This window comes from Euphorbia lathyris, chromosome 7 (assembly GCF_963576675.1).
Source record: "Euphorbia lathyris chromosome 7, ddEupLath1.1, whole genome shotgun sequence".
NCBI lineage: Eukaryota > Viridiplantae > Streptophyta > Magnoliopsida > Malpighiales > Euphorbiaceae > Euphorbia > Euphorbia lathyris.
This window is the reverse complement of record NC_088916.1, coordinates 62,120,421-62,145,040: the sequence shown is the minus strand read 5'-3', so window position 1 is coordinate 62,145,040 and position 24,620 is coordinate 62,120,421. Positions and strand designations below refer to the sequence as shown.

Genomic DNA, 24,620 nt, shown 5'->3' with positions numbered 1-24,620 from the left:
AGATCATGATGGATCGAATGTTGGAAAAAAAAATTATTCTACCATCTACTTATACTGGTGGGCCTAGATACATGTTAGAACATTACCAAGATGCTATGGCTATTTGCAAATTTTATGGTAACCCAAATTTATTTATTACTTTTACATGTAATCCGGTATGGCCAGAAATAAGCGAAACATTAAAAAAAATACCGAATCAAAAACCAGAAAATAGACCAGATATTATAACAAGAGTTTTTAGAATGAAAATTGATGGCCTTATGAATGATATTAAAAAATAAAAAAATGTTCGGAAAAACAAATGCTCTATTATACACAGTTGAATTCCAAAAACGAGGCCTACCACATATACATTGTTTATTATGGCTACAGAGAACTGAAAAAAATTTATCTACAACCGAAATAGATGCTTTAATTAGTGCTGAATTACCTAATCCTAAATTATACCCTGTTGGTTTTAAATTTGTTACTAAATACATGATACATGGTCCATATGGTGTTATTAATCCTAAGTGTCCATGTATGAAGAATAATAAATGTTCAAAATTTTATCCAAAACAATTCCAAAAACAAACCTCTATTGATGAAAAAGGATTCGTCACATACAAAAGAAGAGAAGACAATATTTTTTTTGAAAAAAACGATTTTCATATTGATAATAGATTTGTTGTACCTCATAATCGTGATTTAATAGTTAGATATCAAGCACACCTTAATGTTGAAGCATGTTGTTATTCGACTATGGTAAAATATCTCTTTAAATACATAACAAAAGGAACAGATAGAATACGCGCAGTTGTACAAGAACAACCTCTAGATGATGCAAACGAAAATAATAACATACTTGTATTAAAAGATGAAGTTAGAAATTATCTTGATTGTCGATATATTTCTCCTACCGAGGCCTGTTGGAGGTTATTTGAATTTCCAATTCACCATAGGGAACCATCTATAGAACGCTTATCAATTCACTTACCTCACCAAAATGTAGTTTTGTATCAAGAGAACAACAGTGTGAACAACATACTTAATTCTAACCAATCACATAAAACGATGCTTACTGAGTGGATGGTGGCAAATGGTTTGCATGAGCATGCACGTGAAAGTACATACGTTCAGTTCCCTACTAAATGGGTTTGGGATTCAAAAGAGAAAATTTGGTTGTCTCGCAAAAAAGGTATGTCTTTAGGTAGAATTTGTTTTGTTCATCCGAGTTCTGGCGAATTATACTATCTCCGAATGCTGCTTAATTTTGTTAAAGGTCCAAGATCTTTTGAAGAAATTCGTACTATTAACAATATTCAGTATAAAAATTTCTAAGAAACATGCAATGCATATGGTTTGTTAGGAGATGATAAAGAATGGACGAATGCTTTGAAAGAATGTTCCTTCATAGGTTCTGCAAAGCAAATTCGTAATCTGTTTGTCATAATTATTATTTTCTGCGGCGTAACTGACCCAAACAAGTTGCTAAATGATTTTTTAACTAATTTATCAGAAGATATAGAACATAAAATTCGCATGCAACTTAATTTACCACCAAATTTATCAGTTACAAAGCATGTTAAAAATCAGGTACTTATAGAGCTTGAAAAGATATTCAATCGCAATGGATATTCTTTAGCCGATTACAGCTTACCCATGCCCTTTCGAGGTGAAGAATGTACTGTTCAAAATAGATTGATACAAGAAGAATTGGCATAAAATATTTTAGAGTTAGGATTGAGACATCAACGAATGGTGCTCTCACTTAATAACAAACAAATTTTTTTTTATGATGAAGTTATTTTCACTATTGCGAATAATGAATCGAAAATGTTTTTTTATACGGCGAAGGAGGAACTGGAAAAACATACTTATACAAAACAATTATTGCAAAATTACGTTCTGAATGCAAAATAGTTTTGGTGGTTGCGTCTTCAGGAATTTCTGCTCTACTATTGCCAGGTCGGAGAACATCTCATTCACGTTTCAAAATACCGTTAGAACCTACATCTTTTTCCACTTGCAACATTAAGAAAGGAACTAATCTTGCTGAGCTAATAGAAAAATGTTCATTAGTTATTTGGGACGAAGCACCAATGACTCATCGATATTGCTTTGAATCTGTTGATAGGTCTTTTAAAGATATTTTAATTTCTAAAAATTCACCAAATTTAGAAGTTCCTTTTGGAGGGAAAACAGTCATGTTTGGTGGGGATTTTAGACAAATATTACTCGTCATTCCAAACGGATCGAAAGAAGATATTTTAGATGCTTCCATTACAAACTCTTATTTATGGAAACATTTTAAAATTTTTATTTTAAAAACAAACATGAGATTAAAAGAAACTAGAAATGATTTTTCCCATGAAAACTATAATTCATTTGGAGATTGGCTTCTTGCAGTTGGGGATGGTCGAATTGAAAGCCAAACAAATTCTAAAATTGACAGTGAAAGAGATTGGATAACAATACCTAAAAAGTTAGTTGCCCTTGTTAACAGAAGTAGAACATTGAGAGATTAAGAGGGAAAGAAGAATGTCGATGCTCTAGAGAGAGAGAGAGAGGTCGACGGTGAGTGAGTGAGAGAGAGAGATTGATTGTGTAATGTCCCTTGATTAGGGTTTCATTAATAAGAAGGTATATATATTACAGGTATTGTAAACCTAATTGACTACTGAATAGAACAGTATAATCCTTCTATACTTCTACTAGTGTAATACAAGTATAAGTCTATAAGTGTTAGGAGGATAATTATCCAGAAGATAATAAGTAGAGATAATACCAAATATTATCTCTAACACCCCCCCCCCCCCCCCCACAAGCCAATTCCGATCTTGAACTAATAGTCTGGAGCGAAGGCGTTCAAACCGTAGAGTAGGCAGTGGCTTGGTAAGAATGTCAGCCACCTGATCATCTGTTGGAATGAAACGAACATTGAGAAAACCATTGGATACTTGTTCACGTACAAAGTGATAGTCAAGTTCAATGTGCTTCGTTCGCGCATGAAACACTGGATTTGATGTTAGATAGATGGCACCAACATTGTCGCACCATAGTTGCACAGGTTTTGTCATCGGGAAACCTAAGTCATGTAGTAGTGATCGAATCCACAAGAGTTCAGCCATGGCATTTGCAACTGCTTTATATTCACTTTCAGTAGACGATCTTGCTATCGTCGGCTGCTTGCGGGTTTTCCAGGAGATGATACTCTTGCCAAGATAGATGCAGAAAGCTCCTGTTGATCGTCTATCATCAGGACATCCACCCCAATCGCTATCAGAATAACAGTGAACATAATCAATAAGTTTTGATGACATTATGATGCCATAATGCAAGGTGCCTTGGAGATAACGAAGAACTCTTTTGACACTTTTCCAATGTTCATCTGTCGGACAGTGAAGGAATTGGCATAGTTTGTTAACTGCAAACGCAATATCAGGTCGGGTGAGGAGAAGATATTGAAGAGCACCCACAATGCTCCGATATTCATCTCCAGAGGGGAGATTAGTGCCGAGAGATTTTGATAGCATCGGGGTTGTTGCCATGGGTGTGGAAATTGATTTGGACTCCGCCATTTTCACTCTGTCCAAGATGTCAGATGCATATTTGGCTTGACAGAGATGAATACCTGCTTTTGAATAGCAAATTTCAATGCCGAGAAAGTATTCGGCCTTCCCTAAATTCCTAATTGGAAATTCCTTCTCAATCGAAGCAATTGTGCTAAGTATGTGATCCAGTGAATTGCCCGTGATAAGTATATCATCCATATAACATAGTATATATGTTTGTGTGTTGCCTTGACGATGAACAAATAGAGAGTTATCTGCCATTGACATTTTGAAGCCGAGGGAGACAAGGAAATTTCATAATCGAGTGAACCATTCACGAGGTTCTTGTTTCAGCCCGTACAAGCTCTTACAAAGACGACATACAAAATTGGGTTGGTCAGTATCTCGGAAGCCTTGCGGTTGCTCCATGAAAATTGTTTCTGATAGATTTCCATGTAAAAATCCATTTGACACATCCAGTTGATTGATGAACCATCCGTTAGCTGCAGCTATAGAGAGAACGGTTCGAATAGTGGTTGCCTTAACCACAGGACTAAACGTTTCTTTGTAATCAATCCCCAATTTTTGAGTGAAACCACGTGCTACAAGCCGAGCATTGTATCTATCAATTGATCCATTGCTTTTTCTCTTTGTTCGAAACAACCAACGAGAGGTGATAACATGTCTACCAGAAGGTCGAGGAACAAGTTCCCAAGTTCCGTTGTCAAGCAACGCCTTAATTTCTTCTGACATCGCGTTACGCCATTCGGGTGATTTTTGTGCTTTACTAAAGCACGTTGGATCAACCGTTCCGTCACTGTGTGAGGCAAGTAAAGCTTCAAATCTTCCACGCGAGTTGAGAGTGGTGTCTCGCAATTGCATTCCATGCCTATGAGGCTGAATTGGCATGCGGTGTCGTCGAGTCGGATTTCGGGGAGGGCGAGGCAGTGTACCCGAGCTCAAAGCAAGCTCAGCCGTGAGACCAGGTTGCGTAGGCAACGAGTTGTGTTGGCTGACGGTGTAAAAAACAAGCGGCATTGTCGCGCAGGCCTCTGTTGCAGCACTGGGGCTGGTAGGCGACATGTGCATCGGTGGTATTGCTGGATCCGCAGTGTTGCTGCTGACTGCTGGGCTGGTCACAAGAACGGCATGGATATTTTCGATAGCTTCAACAGGAGCCGCTGATTCCTGCACCAATTCGGTGTCCGTCGTGGGGCGCGCACAATCCAGCGCTTGATGCGGGGCAGAGTTATTCTGCGAGGCAGGCGGACTCGACGCTGCTGCGGGGGCTAAAGCAATGGGAGTGCCGAGAACAGGGATGGTAACAGATGGAAGGGAAGAAGAAACAGTGATATTTGGGCAAGGAGAAACAGAAGAATTACCTGGATACGGTCCAAGTAGCGATGGAAGCTCGTGTGTGTCAGCAATAAAATCAGCGCTAATAGTGGGTGACGGTACCGCGGTTCGCGTTGCCAGGAAGACGTCCTCCTAATGCCGTACGAATTTGCAGATGTAAATTTTTTTGGTTACGAGATCAAGACACAATTCTCCAGAATGATTAGATGACGGACCTAGATAGACACATAATTTAGAACGAAATTCGAATTTGTGTCGATTGTAAGGTTGAATCAACGGAAAATTCCACTTCCAAAAATACGTATTGACGAATAAGAGGGTTGTTTTTTGTGAAGAAGAAAAAATGGTGATTTATCAGAAAGTACTTTGGTGGGAAGAATATTTATCATGCGCATGCTATGAATCATGGCATAATTCCAAAGACACAAAGGTAAAGAAGCATTGGCTAATAAGGTTAGACAAGTATCAACAACATGTCTGATTTTTCGTTCAGCAATTCCGTTTTGTGCATGTGTATGAGGACATGCAATTTTGTGAATAATGCCATTTGTTTGTAAGAACGGTTGAAGTGCTTGAAATTCTCCCCCAAGATCAGAGTAGAAATTTTTAACTTTGGCATTGTACTAATTTCTAATCATGGCATAGAATTTTTGAAAAGTAATGGCAACTTCACTTTTGTTCTTTAAACAGAATAACCATCCAAAACGAGTAAATTCATCAATGATAATAAAAAAAATAATGATGTCCATTAAATGAAAGAACGGGAGCAGGCCCTCAAACATCTAAATGTAAATTTTCAAAGATAAAGGTGCTAGAGCGCACAATTGAAGGTAAAGAAGTTTTGGCTAATTTTCCTAAAGGACAAAATAAACAACTACTAACTGGTGCCGTTGACACAAGTTTATTATTCTTCAGAATTTTGCTAACTGTTTGATTCTGACAGTGCCCCAACCTTGCATGCCACCGTTCAAAAGACACATTTTCCCCTACTAGCGCCTCTTTTAAGTTTGGTGGAAGCACATACAGTCCATCCTTACTCAGACCGCGTAACAGGATTTCCCCAGTTGCTTGATCCTTTACAAGAAAGTGGTTAGGCCAAAATTCAAAGAAACAAGAGTTATCTTTAGAAAATTTTTGAACAGATAGAAGTGATTTGGTTAGCTTAGGCACAAGTAAAATATCATTGAGATTGAAATTATGAATATTAGAGTGACCTAAGTGAGAAATTTCCAAACCTTGTCCATTGCCAAACTGAACAGAATCAGACCCTGGGTAAGGATACATGATTTGAAGCTGATGTGGATTAGCCGTCATGTGATTTGTAGCTCCCGTGTCCGGATACCAATGCTGAAGCGGACCACTAAATGGGTCCACAGAAGTTTGCCATGCTGCATATGCCTGTGGTCCAGACCTGTTTTGTGTTGCATATCCCTTTGGACGTTTGCATTTGTCAGTCCAATGGTCAAGATCTCCACAATTAAAACACTTTCCTCCCCTTCTCTTTTTGTTTCTTTTGACAGAAGCATTAGGTGAAACAGTCGAAACATGTGCTTCGAGAGAATTAGCACTCGGAGTAGGTAATAAAAATTCTGCCTTTTTTGCTGTCGACTGAATCAGACCTTCAACCATTTTCAAGTTGCTCAATAGTTCATAAAAACTAATGTGCATGCCCTTTTGGGTGATAAGATTTTGAATGGTTGATTTAAATGCCTCACCAACATTTTTGTATAACAAAGGTGGTATTAGATGCATGGGATATGGACTGCCAGACGCAACAAGATCATCCAGAATGGCTTTTAATTTATGCATGTATTCAGTGATGGGCATGTCATTCTGTTCAAGTTCTTGTAATTCTATGCTTAATTGAAATTGCCTAGAATCAGTGATAATTCCATAGGCTTGCTCAATGGCTACCCAAATATCATGAGAATAGTGAAAGCAAGTGATTAGAGGATAGATCTCCTCAGTCAGAGAATGCAACAATAAAGACATAACAGTATTCGCAAGATCATCCTAAATAGTGTAAGCAGGATTGGGTATCATATTGTCAGGACCAGACATAAAGCTGCTTCGGTTTAGAAATTTTGGAGGTGGTGGATTGTTGCTAACAATGTGTTCAAAGTAGTGATGAGATTTCATGGTGGAAACGATGACCATTCTCCAAGCTTTGTAATTATGTGGTGTTAATTTGATGTGAGTAGCAGTATGAGTGGGAGCTGGGCGAGTCATGTGAACAGAATTTGTTGTGGAGTTAGAGTAAACGGGATTCATGGATGACGAGGGATGGTCATGATTAGGACGGGTGTAAAACGTTGGTCCAGGGTTAGTAATAAAAGAATCATAACCATGGGTGTGTAGTGATGAAGGTATTTGGGAACTATGGTAGGAGGGTGGAGGTCCAAAACCAGGCATGATAATAGGTTGAGAGTGATTACCTGGTGGAGGGAAAAGTGGAGGAGCCGTATGATTCTGTCTGCTTCGGGGAATTGCACCAGAATCCTTGTTATCGAACATGTAGGTTGATGTTACGGATGATGGCTGAAGGGACGACGCAGAAGCCGTGGCCACCGTAAATTCAGTGCCAAACACCGACTGTTAACCGCCGACAGAAGCAGCCGCAGACAAGGTCACAGTTGAAAAATTTCCAGCAGCTGTTTCATCGTTGCTGTTTGACAGGGACATGGCTGAGGCGGCCGGTTGAACATGTTCGGATTGAATTCCGATTGTTGTTTGTAGCGGAATTGATTCAGACATAGAGGGATCGGTTGTTGCTCTTGATACCATATTAACAGAAGTAGAACAGTGAGAGATTAAGAGGGAAAGAAGAATGTCGATGCTCTAGAGAGAGAGAGATCGACGGTGAGTGTGAGAGAGAGAGAGATTGATTGTGTAATGTCCCTTGATTAGGGTTTCATTAATAAGAAGGTATATATATTACAGGTATTGTAAACCTAATTGACTACTGAATAGAACAGTATAATCCTTCTATACTTCTACTAGTGTAATACAAGTATAAGTCTATAAGTGTTAGGAGGATAATTATCCAGAAGATAATAAGTAGAGATAATACCAAATATTATCTCTAATTACCACGGATGATCCTATTTTAGCAATTATAAATGAAACATATCCGAATTTCAAATGTGATTACAAGTCATTCACTTACTTACAAGAACGTGCAACCATAACACCTCGAAATCAGGTAGCAAATACAATAAATGATTACATGTTACATATGGTTCCTGGAAATATGAAAACATATTACAGCTGCGATTCCATTAATAAAACATCTACAAATCTTGAGGAATTTGAAATTTTATATCCAGTTGAGTTTTTAAATTCCATCAATCCTTTTGGATTCCATAATCATGAATTGTCACTTAAAATCAACACCCCAATAATGCTTTTGCGAAATCTTAACCCAACAATTGGACTTTGCAATGGGACGAGATTGCTTATTTTGCAATTGGGAGAAAGAATAATAGAAGCAAGCATTTTAACAGGTTCTTTTATTGGGAATAGAGTCTTCATACCACGTATTACACTTAATTATAGTGCACCAAAAAATCCATTTATTTTACAACGTAGACAGTTTCCTATTAAACTTTGTTACAGTATGACTATCAATAAAAGTCAAGGACAAACACTTAAGCAAGTAGGTTTATTTTTAGATGAGCCAGTTTTTACGCATGGTCAATTATATGTTGCTCTATCCCGTGCTACAAACAGCTCGAATCTGAAAATAATAATACATACAAATTCGAACAAATCTGAAGAAATAGAAAATGAAGGGACTGAACTACATAAAAGTTGTTTGTGAAAAAATGTTGTCTACACTGAAATTTTTAAAGATTTAGTTTAATTGTTGATAACCTTTTAATTAACGGAAAAAATGCATTTTTTAAATATGTGTTAGTACTAATAATGTTTTATTCATGCAGATACGTTATGGCTTACGTCGCACTATCAAACATTAACAAGGATAGTAAAAATATCAGGATTAAAGTTCGAATTGCTAGGTGTTGGGACTTGGTCAACCCTAGAAATTCTAAACAAGTCTGGAGCTTCGACCAATTGCTTATTGATGAACAGGTACTGTGTACTTTGTCACATATATTTTAAGTTATCATTATTTATTAAAGCGTTGTATTCTAATAGGGGGACACAATTCAATCAACAATCTCAATTGATATTGCTGAAAAGTTCAGACATCTTCTATTAGAAGGTAATACATATCATATTTCAGGATTCACAGTCATTCCTTCACAAGCCAAGTATCGAATTTCGACACATCCTTTTCGTTTACGTCTCTCCTACAACACATATGTTAAGAAAATCGAATCCCACACAACAGACATTCCCTATGATAAATTCAACTTCCTGTCATTCGAAGCTGTAAAGGAACGTATGGGTTTGTTTGATTACTTAATCGGTAAGTATTTTTAACATTAAATGAATAGTTTTTTAAATTTTTTTAGATATAATTTAATTTAAAAATTAACAAAAATAGATACATTTGGGTTAATTACAAAGATTGGAAATATTGAAGAAGTCCGAGTTGTGGACCAAATTAAAGAGAAACGCGACATTATTCTCAAAGACACACGGTATGTTTAAATTATAAAGGTGATTATATGTTAAATTGGTTCAACGAAAGTGAAACTTTAAGTTTAACATTTCACATTTTAAATAAGTGGACAATGGATAATGTCGTTTTATGGGACGAATCAGCAAGCAAATTCCCTGAGGATGTGATATTTTCTTTTGCTCAAAACACACCAATTGCAGCTGCTTTCGTATCAATGATGCCTAAGGCGTTCAATGGTAATAAGTTGTGATCTATGTTGAATTATTATAAATGTTAAGATAAGTATTGACAATTGTATTATGTAGATGAAGTTAGTTTAAACAGTTCATCCGCAACAAGATTCTACATAAATTCTGAAATCCCAGAATTACAGTCTTTTCTAGAAAGGTAAGATATTTATTATATTATTTTTATTAAATATAAACATGTATATATGTATTATATTGTTTACTAACGTTTAATACACGTACTATAGTGTTGAACCACCATACCATTTGTTGGAAAAAAGCACCGTATACTCTCCAAAGGTAGTCAATATAGATACTGAAAAAAAATGAATCGGAAGACAATTGCTGAGTTGATGCAAATAGATATCCATACTGATAAGGTTTCATTAATCTTTTATTTGGCATTTATAGTAGAAAAAATTACTTTTACAAAATAAAAGAGAATGGTCTGAAATTTTACTTTTTTTGCCTCTTTAGGAAATAAAGTTCACATGCAAAGCAAAAATCAAGGAAGTTGACCCTAGCGATGGTTGGTGGTATCGCGCATGTCCTAAATGCAAAAGTAGTGTTCAAAATTTTGATGACAAGCTATGGTGCAAAAAATGCCGATACATAGATGACATACCACTTCCTTGGTATGCTAATAAATTCTTCATAACATTCCTTCATATATATATTATTTCAGATTGAAATTATAATTGATATATTTGTACATTTAAATTTTAGGTATAGAGTTAAATTGGTTGTTGAAGATGCTACAGGGATTTGTGCCTTTGTTGTTTTCGGTCATATGGCTACAGATTTAATTGGCGTTCCTGCGAATACTCTTACAAACAGCTTTAAAGAACGACATGAAGTTCCACCCACTATGAATAAGATTTACGGTGTTGAAACTGTATTTCAGATTCAAGTTAGCAATTTAGTTGACGATCCATCTAACATATCTTTTAAGGTGATTTACATTTTCAAAGATACTCTCCTCACACCTAAAAAAGAAATTCTAAGTCCAGATTCAACACCTTCTACTCATTTGAAGTCACCTATATCTCAATGTTCTTTGTCACATGGAGCAAAAAGGAAGCTTCAGTTCATAGATCAACCATCAAATGTACAACAACCATCGACAGAGAACTCAAACAAAAAAAAAAGCGAAATGAGTATGTATAAAAATATTAGTTTTTTTTAATAAATAATTTTAATATTAATATGTTCTTTCAGGGGGCCTCAACTTCATCCAAGAAGAAGTAATAGTACCTTAAGCATAAACATTAAGGTTAGTTTATTTTCTGTCAAATTAAGTAACTTCGTCCAATTATTTGAAACATATGTACTTATTATTAATTTTTTAATGTAATTGACAGGTCATCTGGAATGTCTCACTAGACAATTTCCAACTACTATTTATATTTCTATCTTCATCTACATTTGTATTGTATTGAATATTCAAGCATTGTACCTGCACTTACTTAATATGCTAGTTTGTGGAATTATTATCAATCTATTCTGAACAATTTTAACTTAAAAAAAATCCAAAATTGAAAATTTAGCATGCTAATTTATTGAAAGTAATATCAATCTATTTTTTAACAATATTATTACAGATCGATATTTTCATACACTTACATATGTGCCAAATTAGATGGTAATAGAAACGAACCCCAATTCCATACATTATTAAGATTCGCGGACAAAATCAGCATCTTATTTATTTTTTGTGGTCTCCAACTGATCAACCATCTACATTTCTGGAAAATACATTAATCATATAAATAATGAGATTAACAAAAAAAAAAAAAAAATTCAACTAACAACCAAACGAAATCTGTTTAGGTAAAAATATCACCTTCTCTAGATCAACGAGGACCAAGGACAATTTCAGGAAGGAAATAGGTGAATACTATAAGGAGGATGACAAGAAGAAGTATCTCTGAGATAACCAGGAAAGGGATTTCATCCATGGGTTCTCGATCTTTCGGATTCGCTATTGTTTAGTGTGGATAAAGAAAGGCAGAACGATGGTGAATATGCAATTGGTTAATGGAGGCGTGGAGATGGAGATACATAAGTTAGTTTATATAGTGGGTGAATTTTAGGGTTGAGTATTTGATTATTGTCGTACGACGTCGTATTTGATATATATTCGTGTTAGGGCAGATGAGAACAGTATGCTGACATTATAATGACGTATTTTTTATAGACAAAAATTATACATTTTTTTTTTATTTTGTTAGGTAATTTTGATGGAAAATCAATTTATAAAAATTGTATATTTTCTTTAAAAAAATTTGTATATTTTTTTTACAATATTATTTAATTATTTTCCGAGTTTTTGTTTACCCGAAGCAAAGCGAGAGTATCTTCTAGTTTCAATTAAATTCTAAATAATTAAAATTTGATAATTCACAATCTCCTATTCTAATAAAAATTTCAATCCCGATAATATGTGAAAGTTTCTAATAATGTTTTTTTTGTTAGTTAAGAATAATTTATTTATTTAAATAAATTATATTTAATAAATTATATGTATTTGATATTAGTTTAGAAAAAATTATAAAATGGAGTGGATATATCCATAGGGATCCTCATTGCCCATTGATACAGGATAGAGACAAATATATCCCCATTTTTCTCAATGGGATGGGGATGGGGAACCCTCATTAGGAATGAGGATGGTGATGGAATTGCTCGCCCCATTGACAAGCCTAGCAATAGGCACAGAAATGAGACAGATCCAATGAAGACTAGCTAGAATTAGAAGATGAATAACCACCTTTTATGATTTTGCCGAACAAGGATGAAAGGAATGAACGAATAGAGGGGGAGAGACAGAGCAGGTGAGTGGGACGAGACATACCCTAAGTGGATAAATTCATTCGAATGGGAGAGGATAGAGACTACGGTGGATCGAGATCGGACAACGACGGTATAAACAACAGTGGTGGTAGACGAACGACGGTTATGGCAGTGCGAATGGAGAAGGAAGACGATGAGAGGATAAGCGGGGGCAGAGGTGGCACCAGTGCCGACTAAGAGGGGTTGTCTTATTATTACTATGTTTTATTTTATACATATCACCTTGTTATCAATTTAATCTAGCAGAATCTTAATATTCAAGTTTAATAAAATTTGTTGTTAACCTTTCCAAAACATCTTTCCTTTTTAACATCTCTAAGGTCCCGTTTGGTACGTGTAATGCAATGTAATGTAATCAAAGTTGTAATGTAATGGAATGTAATAATGATTCCATATTACAATGTTTGGTTGGCAAATTAAAAAAAAATGTAAAATGTAATTATTATTACAATACTTATATTTGTTTCGTCAAATGTAGTTAGAAACTTCAATTATTTTAAATTTTCATATGAATGAGAACTTCTTCCATATATGATGGTTAAAAACTTGTTAGTTTTTGTGTTTTTTCCGTTTTCGCATTTTCCCTTTTTTCTGTTTTTGTTTTTGCATTTTTCGTATTTTTTACGTTTTTAGGTTTTCACGTCTTTTCCATTTTCCATTTCCACATTTTCCCCATCTTTCACGTTTTTTCTCATTTTTTCGTTTTTCGTGTTTCATGTTTTTTCTCGTTTTTAACATTTTTCTATTTTTTTGTGTTTTCGTGTTTTTCCGTTTTCACATTTTCCCCCGCACTTCACATTTTTCATGTTTTTCTCATTTCATGTTTTACTGTGTAATAAGAATTATGGATAATAAATATAAATAACAAAATATATATTTGGGCTAGTCGCAATGAGAATTCATGCCTAATTTTTTTTATGTAATCCCCATTACATAAATTTGTAAAGAAAATTTGAGTGATGTAATTGTGATGAACATTCCACTACAACGTCCATTACAACGTACCAAACGGGACCTAAGTCCTTCATCTAATTAAAACATTCCCAAGCCGAATGGTTTAGTAATCTCCAACTTTCACATTTATAAATAGCTTGTTGACAGTGGCAGAGTCAACCTATAGTCGAGGGAATTTGGCTTCCGCCATTGAGTAGTGGTTTTGTGCTCTATAGCTCATTTTCAGTGGCGGATCCAGGAGTTTATACACAGTGGACTAATTTTAGCCTTGCTATTGGTGTCGGGGTTAGATTTATGGAGATGGATGAAATTTCAAACTCCAGCACCTAAATTTTCATTTTTCGGTGTGTTGAATACAAAAAAATTAAAAGTGGCTGGTCGAAAAGAAGTGGATAAAAAAACAGTATACAAGAGTTAAGAAGATATAGAAAGTGATTAATAAAAATAAGAAAGCTAGTTAGGAAAAATAAGATTCAAGGGATTTAAACTCAGGCCCTCTCATGATAAAATTTATCCTTTAACCAACTTAGTCATCTTGAAATTTTGAAATTATAGTAGAAAAACGTCAATATAAACTAAAACTAGGGAAAGCTATCAATTACCGAACATATATTACTCAAGGATGAACTCGGGAGCCGGAGCCTCCCCGAACCCTGGACTGGATCTGCTTCTACTCCTTTTAATATTGGTTTATATTTACACTTTGTAGTGTTATTTCAATATGTAAAATTGGATAAATTGGTTTAAAATGTATGTTTTAATGTAAAAGGTCAAACATATAAATCTTGTTAATATCATTTTAATTTATAAACTTTATTTGAGTTTTATTTTTCAAAAAATTATGTAAGTAATTTACCATTATTAATTAATTTTTATAGACTTTTTTATCTTAATAATGTTTTTAAACTCGTTTTCACCATATCTTTTTCCTATAAAAGATTAAATTTTTTCAGACTCAAATAACTTAATATTTGAGTTAAATTTTAATTTATGATAATTATAAAAAAGTTCCAACTAAAAATAAAATATAAAAATATTAATTTTTAAGAAATTTATAGAAAATTAAATACATGTGCTTTTTTTGTTCGACAATTTTAATTTGTTAGGCAATATACTAAGACGGGGTTAAGCTATATGTTTACTTTGTTTTTGACAAAGTAAAACGATGAAGATTTAGTATATTTTAGAAGTTCAATTTTTTTTTTCCAAAACCTAATGGGACTAAATTTTGAAAAATTACTCCAATTATAGAGATAATTTTAGTCGCCAAATTTTTTGGCTCTACCACCACTTAAACTAAAGATTTTGTGTTCGAATTCTAATTTATACAAAAAAAACAAAAAAAGCTTTAATTAAAGAATTATAATATAATCTATCTAAAAGTGTTTAATGGATCTCAAACCGAAAAAAAAAAAAAAGTTAATTCCCATATTGTTTTCACTTTCCATTGATAGAGGTAAAAGAAGTGAATTACTAAAAATTAACAGTATCGCTTGCCTGCATGGAAATCGACGCCGTTGATCAGTATGGTTTTGACAAATATGAATAATCACGTGCCACCTTTGTTTCCTTTCTCTCCACGTATAACCCATGCATGCAACATCATTATCCTCTTCTCTTTTTTAATTAATTTAATCTTTCAATCATATACTAATATATATTTGATCTTTAGATATAGCTAAATAAATAATCATAAGTGCTCCGATGGCCATCTCCAAGCTCCTTTTAATTTCTCTTCTCCTTCTCCATCTCCATCTTGCTCAATCTGACCCTCAAACGGTGACGTTTATATGCTTTACTCATTTATAGCATCTATTCTTAATTTCTTATAATTTTATTTTCTTATTATTAGTATTTCATCCTCTCCTTTATAGCAGGTCAACACCAATCAAGAAGTTCAATACATGGCAAATCTTGGTACCCTTTATATTTTATTCTTTTCAATTTCATATTTCATTATTTATCACATTAAACTTCGTTTTCTTTTTTTAATTTATCTAATTATTGGGTTTAAATATTTTTAATATGAAAATAGATTGCGGAAGCGCGTGCAGTGCAAGGTGTAGATTAGCATCTAGGCAACGTCTATGCAATAGAGCGTGTGGGACATGTTGCGCCCGCTGCCACTGTGTTCCGCCGGGAACTTCCGGCAATCATCAGTCCTGCCCTTGTTACGCCACCTTAATTACTCACGGCGGTAGACTCAAGTGTCCTTAATTGAAATGAAGGGCACTTTTGGACTTTGGACAAATATATATATATAGATACGATAAATAAGGTTTTGGCAACTGCAGTTTTGATGTTCTGCAATCAAAGTTATCTTCACTGAAAACTATATTATATTTTTGTAAATTAAATCCATCTCTTGTATTAAGGATAATATATAGGTAATGCTGCTTATAATGACTTGTGATCCTATTATATATGTTGAGTCTGTTTGGTTTAGTTGTTTGTTAATAGCTGTTTAATTCTTAATGTTTGGTAAAATTATATTGAACTGTTTGTTGTCCGGATTTTAAATGTTTTAATGTTTAAAATAGATATGTTTTGAATTAATCAATGATGAATTAATCAATGTTGAATGTTTGAATTAATCAATGATGAAATTAATAAAAGAAAAGTATAAAAAAATGTTCATAATATTTACAATTAGGAATAATTTTATTTTTAATATTTAAAATTGTATAATTTTATATTTAATTTTGGTAATTAAGAGTAATTTTACCTTTAATATTGGTAAGTTGGATCGATTTTAAATATTATTAAAATATATATATTTTATTTTTATTTGTTATATATTAATTTTTAAAAAAGATATTTTATATTTTTTTATAATTTAATAATAAAATTAAAAATTAATATTTTTAAATTTGATGGGATATTGGAAATTTTTTTGTCCAATTCTAATATATTTTTTTTTCTTAATTTTTTTTCAGGTTTAATTATATATTTGTGATCTGTTACTAACGATGATAAAAATAATGCATATGTGAAGTGTAGATGATAATATTGATGATCAAGAAGATTGATAAATTATTTTTTAAATTGATCCAATTTATTAAATGTTATAGATAAAATTGTTTTTGATTGTCGAAATTACATTATAAAAAAATAAGTATCAATGAGTAAAATCTAATAAGAGTGTAAAAAACATTTATTAAAAATATATTTTTCACACATTTAATAAACATAAATTCTATCATTAATGATATTATTAATATGCAAAGTACATTTTGTTAAATTTTACTTAAATTTCTCCTTATTAATTCTCGCTAAATTAAAATATTTTTATATTTATTTTTTTAATACATTTAAATCCCCTTAACAATTCTAATTGTAACAAATAAATTCATTATTAAAAAAATTGAGATTTCAAATCTAAAACCCTTAACAAATAAATCGCTTACTGAAAAAATTTGGTTTACCGCCCAACGCATTAATTGTTTCCACCTCAAATTTCGTTTGCCCTAGATGTCCAAAATTTCAGACAATTCCAAGAGTAATTGAAATCGTTTCCATCCTAGGGGCTATGCTCCTTCTCTCTGGAAACTCCGCCCCCCATCTATTTTCTTCCTTCTTCTACTCTTTCATCTTTTTTTCAATCTTCCAAACCCAAACTCTGCCTCATTTCATTTCAGTTTTAACAAAAGAAACTAGATCTAGAGAAGGGAGAAGGAAGATTGTCTTCCTTCTTCCTCCTTCCATATATGGCTCTATTTCTACTTTTTTAGTTTTTATTGGTGTTTTGTTTCTTTTTTTTTTTTTTTTTGTTGAAGTTCATACTTTTCTTTGGATTTTTTTCGTTTGATTTGCATCTGTGAGCTATATCTCTTCCATTTACACTTTTTCCGGGTTTAGCAAAAGCGGAAGCCTATTATCTTATACGTAGATCCATAGATCTACGGGGTTGCACCGATAGAAAGGACTCAGATCCGAATGGTCGGAAGAAATTAGATGATGATGATTGGTTTGCAGCTGCTTTCCGGTGGATTTGGATTCAAGAGAACTATAAGTTTTGTTGTCCTGTTATTTTCATTGTACCTTTTATGGTTTTTTTTTGCTATTTGTAGTCGTTTTATTCCCTTTGTGTATCTTTTGCTCTTTGTAGTCTTTCTACTCCCTTTATGGATTTTATATTAGACTTTGGCCTATGTATGGGTAAGGTTTTAATCATTACGTTTTTCATGTACTCGTATCTGATTATCTAATGAAATATATATGCATTATAAAAAAAAAAAAAAAAAAAAAAAAACACATCGTTTCCATCCTTTCCTCTGAATAAGCCGCCAATCCCCAATTCTTCTGGTAGTCGATCCATTCTGGCTTCTCTTGGCCCTCTGCTCTCAATCCCTAATTCACCTATGAGAGCTCGTCTGAACATCGAGGTAGATCCATGCTCTCAATCCCTAAGTCACCTATGGGAGCTCGTCTGAACATTCAGGTAGGGCTATGTTCTGCACTATCTCATCTCATCTCATCTGTAATATGTTTGGCTTTTCTCGACTGTCTTTCACTCCACTTATATTTTGCAGCTATCATATGTTTGGCTATTACGCACTCCTTTTTTTCAATGTGCAAGTATTGATATGTGAAGCTTTGGAGAAGTTGAAGGGGTATACCTAAAATCATGTGAAGCTTTGTGCTTTGTTGTTGTTATTTTTATCCAACTGTATCCTGACTAACTCGACCCTCATAGTTGTTTCTGTCTTATTTTTTACACGAGTTATCAAAAACCCTGATTTTATCATTGAAATATTTTACCTTTCTTAATATTAGCTATTGTTCATTGAAATATTAAAGGCGAAGATTGCTAATTTGACATCTTTCTACTGCAATTCTTTGCTTGGTCATAACTTTCTTATGTATTCTTCTACCATTCTGTTGTTTTATTTGTGCAATATACTCTTTTTGGATTGCTTTACATCTATCTACTAAGTCTGAACTCATGCCTGCATAAAGATAGCAAAATTCTCTTCTAATATCTCTGCAACTGTGCTTATGGTATGACTAATGCATTTATGGATAGGGAAGTTAACTATTTTTGATGTTGGGTGATATAGCTATTACACTTGTTGTATAGATTTGATTTAGTTCACGTTTAAACTGCAACTTTCTGAATCAGATTCTATTTTTCTGGTAAGTCAACTCATCATGATTGGGAAAAGTAGCATAAAAACATTGGCATGCCAAACTGCCTCTGTAAATTTCTCCTTGACAAACCCTCTCATACTATTTTTTTTAATTAAGACTCCTTCATTTCTTCCTTTATTCCCACTGAACCAAACCCACCGCCCTGTGTGGGTGAATTGCCTGAACTGTATACCAGTTTTGTTTCCAGCAGTTCTGGTATAGCAATTTTCTACTGATACGACCGAAAATTATGAGGCCTTAGGTGTACCTCCTCTGGCCGAGGTATCTTCTGATAATTGTAAATATATCATTATTTCCAAATGCCGCCCCGACTAACTCAGCCCTGTTAGTTATTTCTGACTTTTGATTTTGAGTGTCATTTGAGTCATTGAGTTACTGAAAGGACAAGTACTCTGATTATTTATCATGCCATGTATCAGTAGTTTTGTTTTAATCTTGCCCCTCTCAACTCTAGTCATGTCTAGTTATTGGATGAACAACATGTGTTGTCATTACTAATCTTGATAAACTGAGATAAATTTGTTGTTCAAGTCAGATTCATACTTTCATGCACTTGATTGTAAAAAGACAAATAATCCTCTTACAGTTTTTGTTCATTTGAACAACATTATTTTCAAATGCAGGTCACTTTCTTCTAGCAAGGCACCATACCTAGTGTATCACAGGATGGCAGATTTATTATGGAGACTTCATTCAAAGTATGCCTTTATTTTGTGAAAGAGATAATTAGAAGTCCCAATAGTTGTTGTTACTTATTTAATTGCAGATTATGTTCTCTATATAACTTAGCACTGATTCCAAATTCTAATCTCATAGAGGTCTGGCTCTATTTAAAAATAAAAGAAAATTAGTGGATCTTTGAATAGGATACATTAGACATCAGGCAAGCTTTAATGCAGTGTCGCATAAGTTGCAATAGACATCAGGCAGCCAGAGGATTTAACTAGGAAATTCTGCATCAGTAGAATACATCAATTCCATACCCATGTTTGGTGTCCCGACATCTATTTGTTGTACAGAGAGTCCACTTCCTTCACTGGTTGTTGGAGCCTCTGTTCTTAGATCCTCCCTCTTCCCTGTAGAGCCTTTTAAATATAAAAAAAAAAAGATACATGGTTGCTTTGGCTCAAATCTGTCAGGACAGGACATGGCTTATCTAGTGGTGCAAAAAGTTTGTTACTGGGTGGTTCCTTTCAGATAACACCTTCATTTTTATTTTGATTGTTCTTCAAACTAGCCACCATATTTTTGTAACTTGTGCTTGTTTGTTTCTTTTTTTTTTTTGTTTGTTTTGAAACGTACATGGACATCTTTGAACTCATGGCCATGATGTTGATTTTTCTGATTAGGTTGGTTAGTCTCCAGATAGGATGGTGGAGTATACACAGGTAGCCTTTTGAATATCTAGTGTAACATGATGGTTGTTGCTTACTCAATTGCATACTTTCTTTTCTCGGATTCTTATTTCTACGGTTTTAATTATTTTCAGCACTGAAATATTCAAGATTGCTGGAAGATATGGCATCGAGAGGGGTTAGTATGTGGATTGCTGTGGAGTTGACAATGCATTAGTGAGAGCTTTTCGTCTTTGTTTCCTAGCATCTTATCCGTGAATTTTAAATCTCGTGGAATTTCTTAAATTAAAATGTAGTGATTATGGTCTTGAACGCAAGTTCCTGTAGTTGATCCAACTTTTTTGGGATATTTTATTGATAAAGGTGTACCTGGTGCTGCAAAAGTTGTTCCTGGTAACTAATTTGCTATTTTGTGAAATCATTTGAGAAAGGTTTAATAGCTGTATGACTGCCATCCTTAAGAGATGTTATGACAACTAAAGAAATTGATTAAAATCTGCATATTAGGTTCAACTTATAGAATGGTTAGTTAGGAAAGTCTTCATTGATCTTGAAGTTAAAATGGAAACTCATTTTGTGAGGACATGCTTCCTTCCCACCCTATCCCAAATTACTTTTGTATTTTTCATGTTTTTTTGGTTGAATTTTTATAGGTGGTTGAGAATTTACTATTAAAGGAGTGAAATGCTAAACTCAAGTTTCTTTTTGCCTCGTACTTTTTCATCTAACCATTCTGCTTGCATTTACTTAGGGGAAGTCTTTAAAAATCTATAGAAAATATAACCTCCTCCAAAATTTTGAAGAAATGCTCCTAGGTTTCTAAAATAATGTATAAAGACATCATTTGGACGCATGGAAAGTCTTCTTTTTTCAATTTTATATGGTACTGCACAACTAGTTGTATATGCATGTGAGATTTTTCTTCAAGTAGGAAAATCAAACAAAAGCCTGTGCTTTTTAGGAGTTGCTGCATGATGAAGTTTAACATTGGAATAGATGTGAAATGGAGTTAACTTTGCAATATACAGATTTGATACTTAAAAGTACAACATTGGAATTCTGGAATATCCTAACGGTTCAAGTGATTTTATTACAGGCCTATCCCCAAGAAAAGGTTGGTGCTCCCGTGAAGAGAGGTAAAGGAGGGCCTCTTATTGTTGTTGAATACAGTGTGTTGTTTCAGTCATTAGCTTCTGCAATTAATCAACAAACTGGATGCCTTCGTTTTTGTTGGAGTAATGTAAGGTCCATTATATGTTGTCCCAAGTGATATTGTGGTTTGCATATTCCTTTTTTTTTTATCATCTGCTTGCATCATACCTGGAATTGTTGGATGCCAAAAAAATTCAACTTATTAGAGCTGAAAAAAATATAGTTTGATTTGATTATTGATGTTATAACCATAGTAAAATCTTAAGCACTCTGTTTTGCTAATAGTATTCACTAACAGTCTCTCAGTTTTTGGCAATTTAAACACTGGTAGTTGGTTTCGTTAGATACATTTTGGTGATTTTTGTATACACATGAATATGGTTATAATGCCTTAGTAACACATGATTATACTTGATGTTTAGGCCTGATGAGTGAGATGAATACCATGTTGTGAAATGCTTGGAAGAATGAAGTGAATGCCATGAGGTGTTTGTAACAACGTTGTATGCATTAGAAGGGACATAAAATGTAACTATAGATAATGGTAGCCAGAGAGAGAGAGAGAGAGAGAGTACATGGATATAAGTCTAAACGATATGCACCAATGAATACACTTCCGGTTAGATATTTGTTTCCCTATTCTAATAAAATTGATTTTTTATGAGTGCCTTTTGATATTATTTCTCCATTGATTTGCAAATGCATCATTGGATTGTCGCATGCTTCAAACTGTGAAATGCATCAATACTAGTTAGTACTTTTTATCACTCATTGCTATGAAATTATCTACTTTTTTGGTTTCCTCTGGATTTTCTCAATCAAGTTGCAAATGTTCTAGAAAAAGACAGCATGTCAGTGACTCTTTCTTACTTTATAGCGTGTGATAAGATTTTATTGCTCCCTACCTGACCTTTATGTTTTCTCATTTCTCCAAAAGAATTTTGCACATGCTTCATTACAATCATCCCAAGCATGTTTGATTGAAGTTCTGATACTGGAATTACATGTGGTTTATGCAGCAACATAGACCTTTTGTTTCAACTAGTGGATAAAACACATTCTAGCTTTTAGAATTATTGCAAGTCTCTAGTATTAACTCTCTTCAGGTTATACTATGTTGACACCATCTATAGGACTCACCCATACCTAAAGAAGAGGCAGAGAACGTGATGTGCTTTCTTAGTCTTAACAATTTTCATCTTGTGCATGTTTAATAACTTGTTACATCCTCCTTATATAAGATGCTATAGAATGGAATCATTTGACGAACACTAATTACATCATGAATATACTTGAGCACCAGTAATTGTGTATATACATATAGATATTGTTGTTGTAACGATCGTAATTTGAAAATGCTTAGTAAATGCAGTTACCACCTTGCAGAAAAAAGGATTCACATAGTGGTTGAGTTTTTGCAGCAGGTGGCTTCTTAACGCATTCAGTGCCCTTATAGAAGCCAGTAATCATAATAATCGCTGTTTTCCAAATCAACACCGCCGTTTACTCCTTCAACCGTCTCGTCAATTCATTCAGAACTCCCAAAAACACTCCGGTATGAGGGATAAGTTGTTAAATATTCCAATCATTATCCTATAGCTACTTTTCTATGTTGCAATCACTTTTGGTTCTTCTTTTGTTTCTTGTGGTATAGTTGGACTGGCTGTCGGATACTTGTGATTTTGACCCACTTTGGTCCTTATACGGCCTTTACTTGATTTTACAGACATAAGACCAGGCAACATATTGGTGATCGGGTGAAAGAAACTTTTGCCAAGCTTATGGAAGCCAATGAAACCGATCATTGTGGAGAAGTTAGTGTAAGTATTTGCTTATATATTCTATTAAAATAATGTACATCCTATGAAAAGGGAATTCACCATAATGGCATTCGATACTGTTTCTAGAACTGGTATCCAGTTATGTTTCGAGAACTGGTATTCCAATTCTTGAAACAGAATCGGGTATACTAGTTCTACTGATACGAGTTCCGGAAACAGAACTGGACAAAAATTGGTATCCAATAAAACTGGGATACCATTTCTGTTTTCATAACTGGTATCCAGTTCTGTTTTCATAACTGGTATCCAGCTCTGTTTCTGTTTCCAGAACTAGACCAATTCTGGAAACAGAAACAAAAATTATATCCAAATAAAAGGTCATGTTTACTACCTAATTTGTTACAATAACTGACCAAAGAGGTTGTTGACAAATGCTTTGGACCACAAATCCACAGCCATGTCTTTGATTTTGGAGGTGGAATGAAGCCAAAGTATGTGATTGGATTCAAATCAACTATTAACTAAAGCTTGAAGGTACAATCCAAGAGAAGGACGAACAAAATAGTAACCTCCAGAAAAGATTGGATGACTTTGAAGATGGAAGAAAAGCATAATCTTAAGGTCAATGAGCATTTGCGAATGGTAGTCCGGGACAATCATCAATTCCATCGCCAACTACAAATGTAGACAACTTTTTAGATATCTTGATGAAATTAATTTTGCAAACAACTTTTTGGGCACATATTAGAAGTGCATATGTATTGTAAATTTTGAATGGTTGATCTTTCAATATTTATTATATAGCGTTTTGTGGTTAATTCAATCATTATAATTATTCTTTATTACAAGTTTCTTTATCATTGTAAATTAGTTTTAATAAGCGGGTTTTTTTATCATTATATATATTTTTTAATAAGCGATTTTATTATCATCATAAATATATTTTAATAAGGGATTTGTTTATTATTAATAATATATTTTAATAATGATTTTAATTATTATAATTAGTTTATAATAAGCCTTTTTTTTTGTTATTATAATTAGTTTTAATAAGAGGATATTTAATTATTATAAATATTATTTTAATAATGGTATATTTTCCATTACTGTAAGTTTAATAATAAGAGGACTCAATTTCGTTATTAAAAACAATTAGCAATGCAACGTTTAACAAGGGGCTCATAAGAGGCTTTTCCACTTATTAAAAGCTTTTACTAAGGATATTTGGACTTTTAATAACAAATTTTTCCATTACTAAAAGCCGTTTTTTTTGTAGTGTTAGAAGTATAATTGTACCATTTTAAACGTTTAAGAATAAAATTGCTTCTAGCAATAAATATTGGAGATAGTTTTACACTTTATTCTATTATAAAATAAATAATAAAAAATGTGTTATATAAATTAATAAAAATAATTTATATAAAAAATAAAAAATTTATTGAACGTAATAAAACCTTATTTGTCTGGTAATTATGTTGTAGAAATATAAATAATGTTAAAAATGAACATATATTGTTCTGTTAATAACAACTAACTACAAATAGCTGTTTATGAAAAGTTTCTAATATGAGCTTTTCATGAAACGCTCCAAAATACTGCAGTTTTCAGAGAAAATGTTAAACATTGCGGTTATATAAACTTAACCAAACGCTATATTTCCTGCGGTTTGG

General features: G+C 33.4%; 1 protein-coding gene across 13 annotated transcripts; it reads left to right on the top strand.

The window, feature by feature from the left end:
- Positions 1–16,424: 16,424 nt before the first annotated feature.
- On the top strand, positions 16,425–23,768 carry LOC136235353 (uncharacterized). Of its 13 annotated transcripts, none has more exons than XM_066024987.1 (9): positions 16,425–17,952; positions 18,044–18,124; positions 19,286–19,360; positions 20,012–20,050; positions 20,152–20,195; positions 21,114–21,153; positions 22,556–22,724; positions 22,896–22,989; positions 23,406–23,768. In XM_066024987.1, the coding sequence occupies exons 2-7, from the start codon at positions 18,051–18,053 to the stop codon at positions 22,578–22,580; spliced, it is 297 nt and encodes a 98-aa protein (XP_065881059.1). In that variant the 5' UTR covers positions 16,425–17,952; positions 18,044–18,050; the 3' UTR covers positions 22,581–22,724; positions 22,896–22,989; positions 23,406–23,768. The 13 variants fall into 13 exon arrangements, 5 of the variants coding, with proteins under 5 accessions (XP_065881059.1, XP_065881057.1, XP_065881055.1 ...); XR_010691776.1 differs by having other exon boundaries at positions 16,433–17,952; positions 20,314–21,153; XM_066024985.1 differs by having other exon boundaries at positions 16,433–17,952; positions 22,542–22,724.
- The last annotated feature ends 852 nt before the right edge of the window (positions 23,769–24,620 follow it).

Bases quoted from the DNA above. Each gene is read 5' to 3' on its own strand.
- LOC136235353 (XM_066024982.1), top strand. From the start codon at position 18,051: ATGTTTGGCTATTACGCACTCCTTTTTTTCAATGTGCAAGTATTGATA. The intron at 20,196-21,113 runs GTTAGTATGTGG...ATTTTATTACAG, and splicing joins AAGATATGGCATCGAGAGGG to GCCTATCCCCAAGAAAAGGT. The intron at 22,725-22,895 runs GTATGAGGGATA...TTGATTTTACAG, and splicing joins GAACTCCCAAAAACACTCCG to ACATAAGACCAGGCAACATA.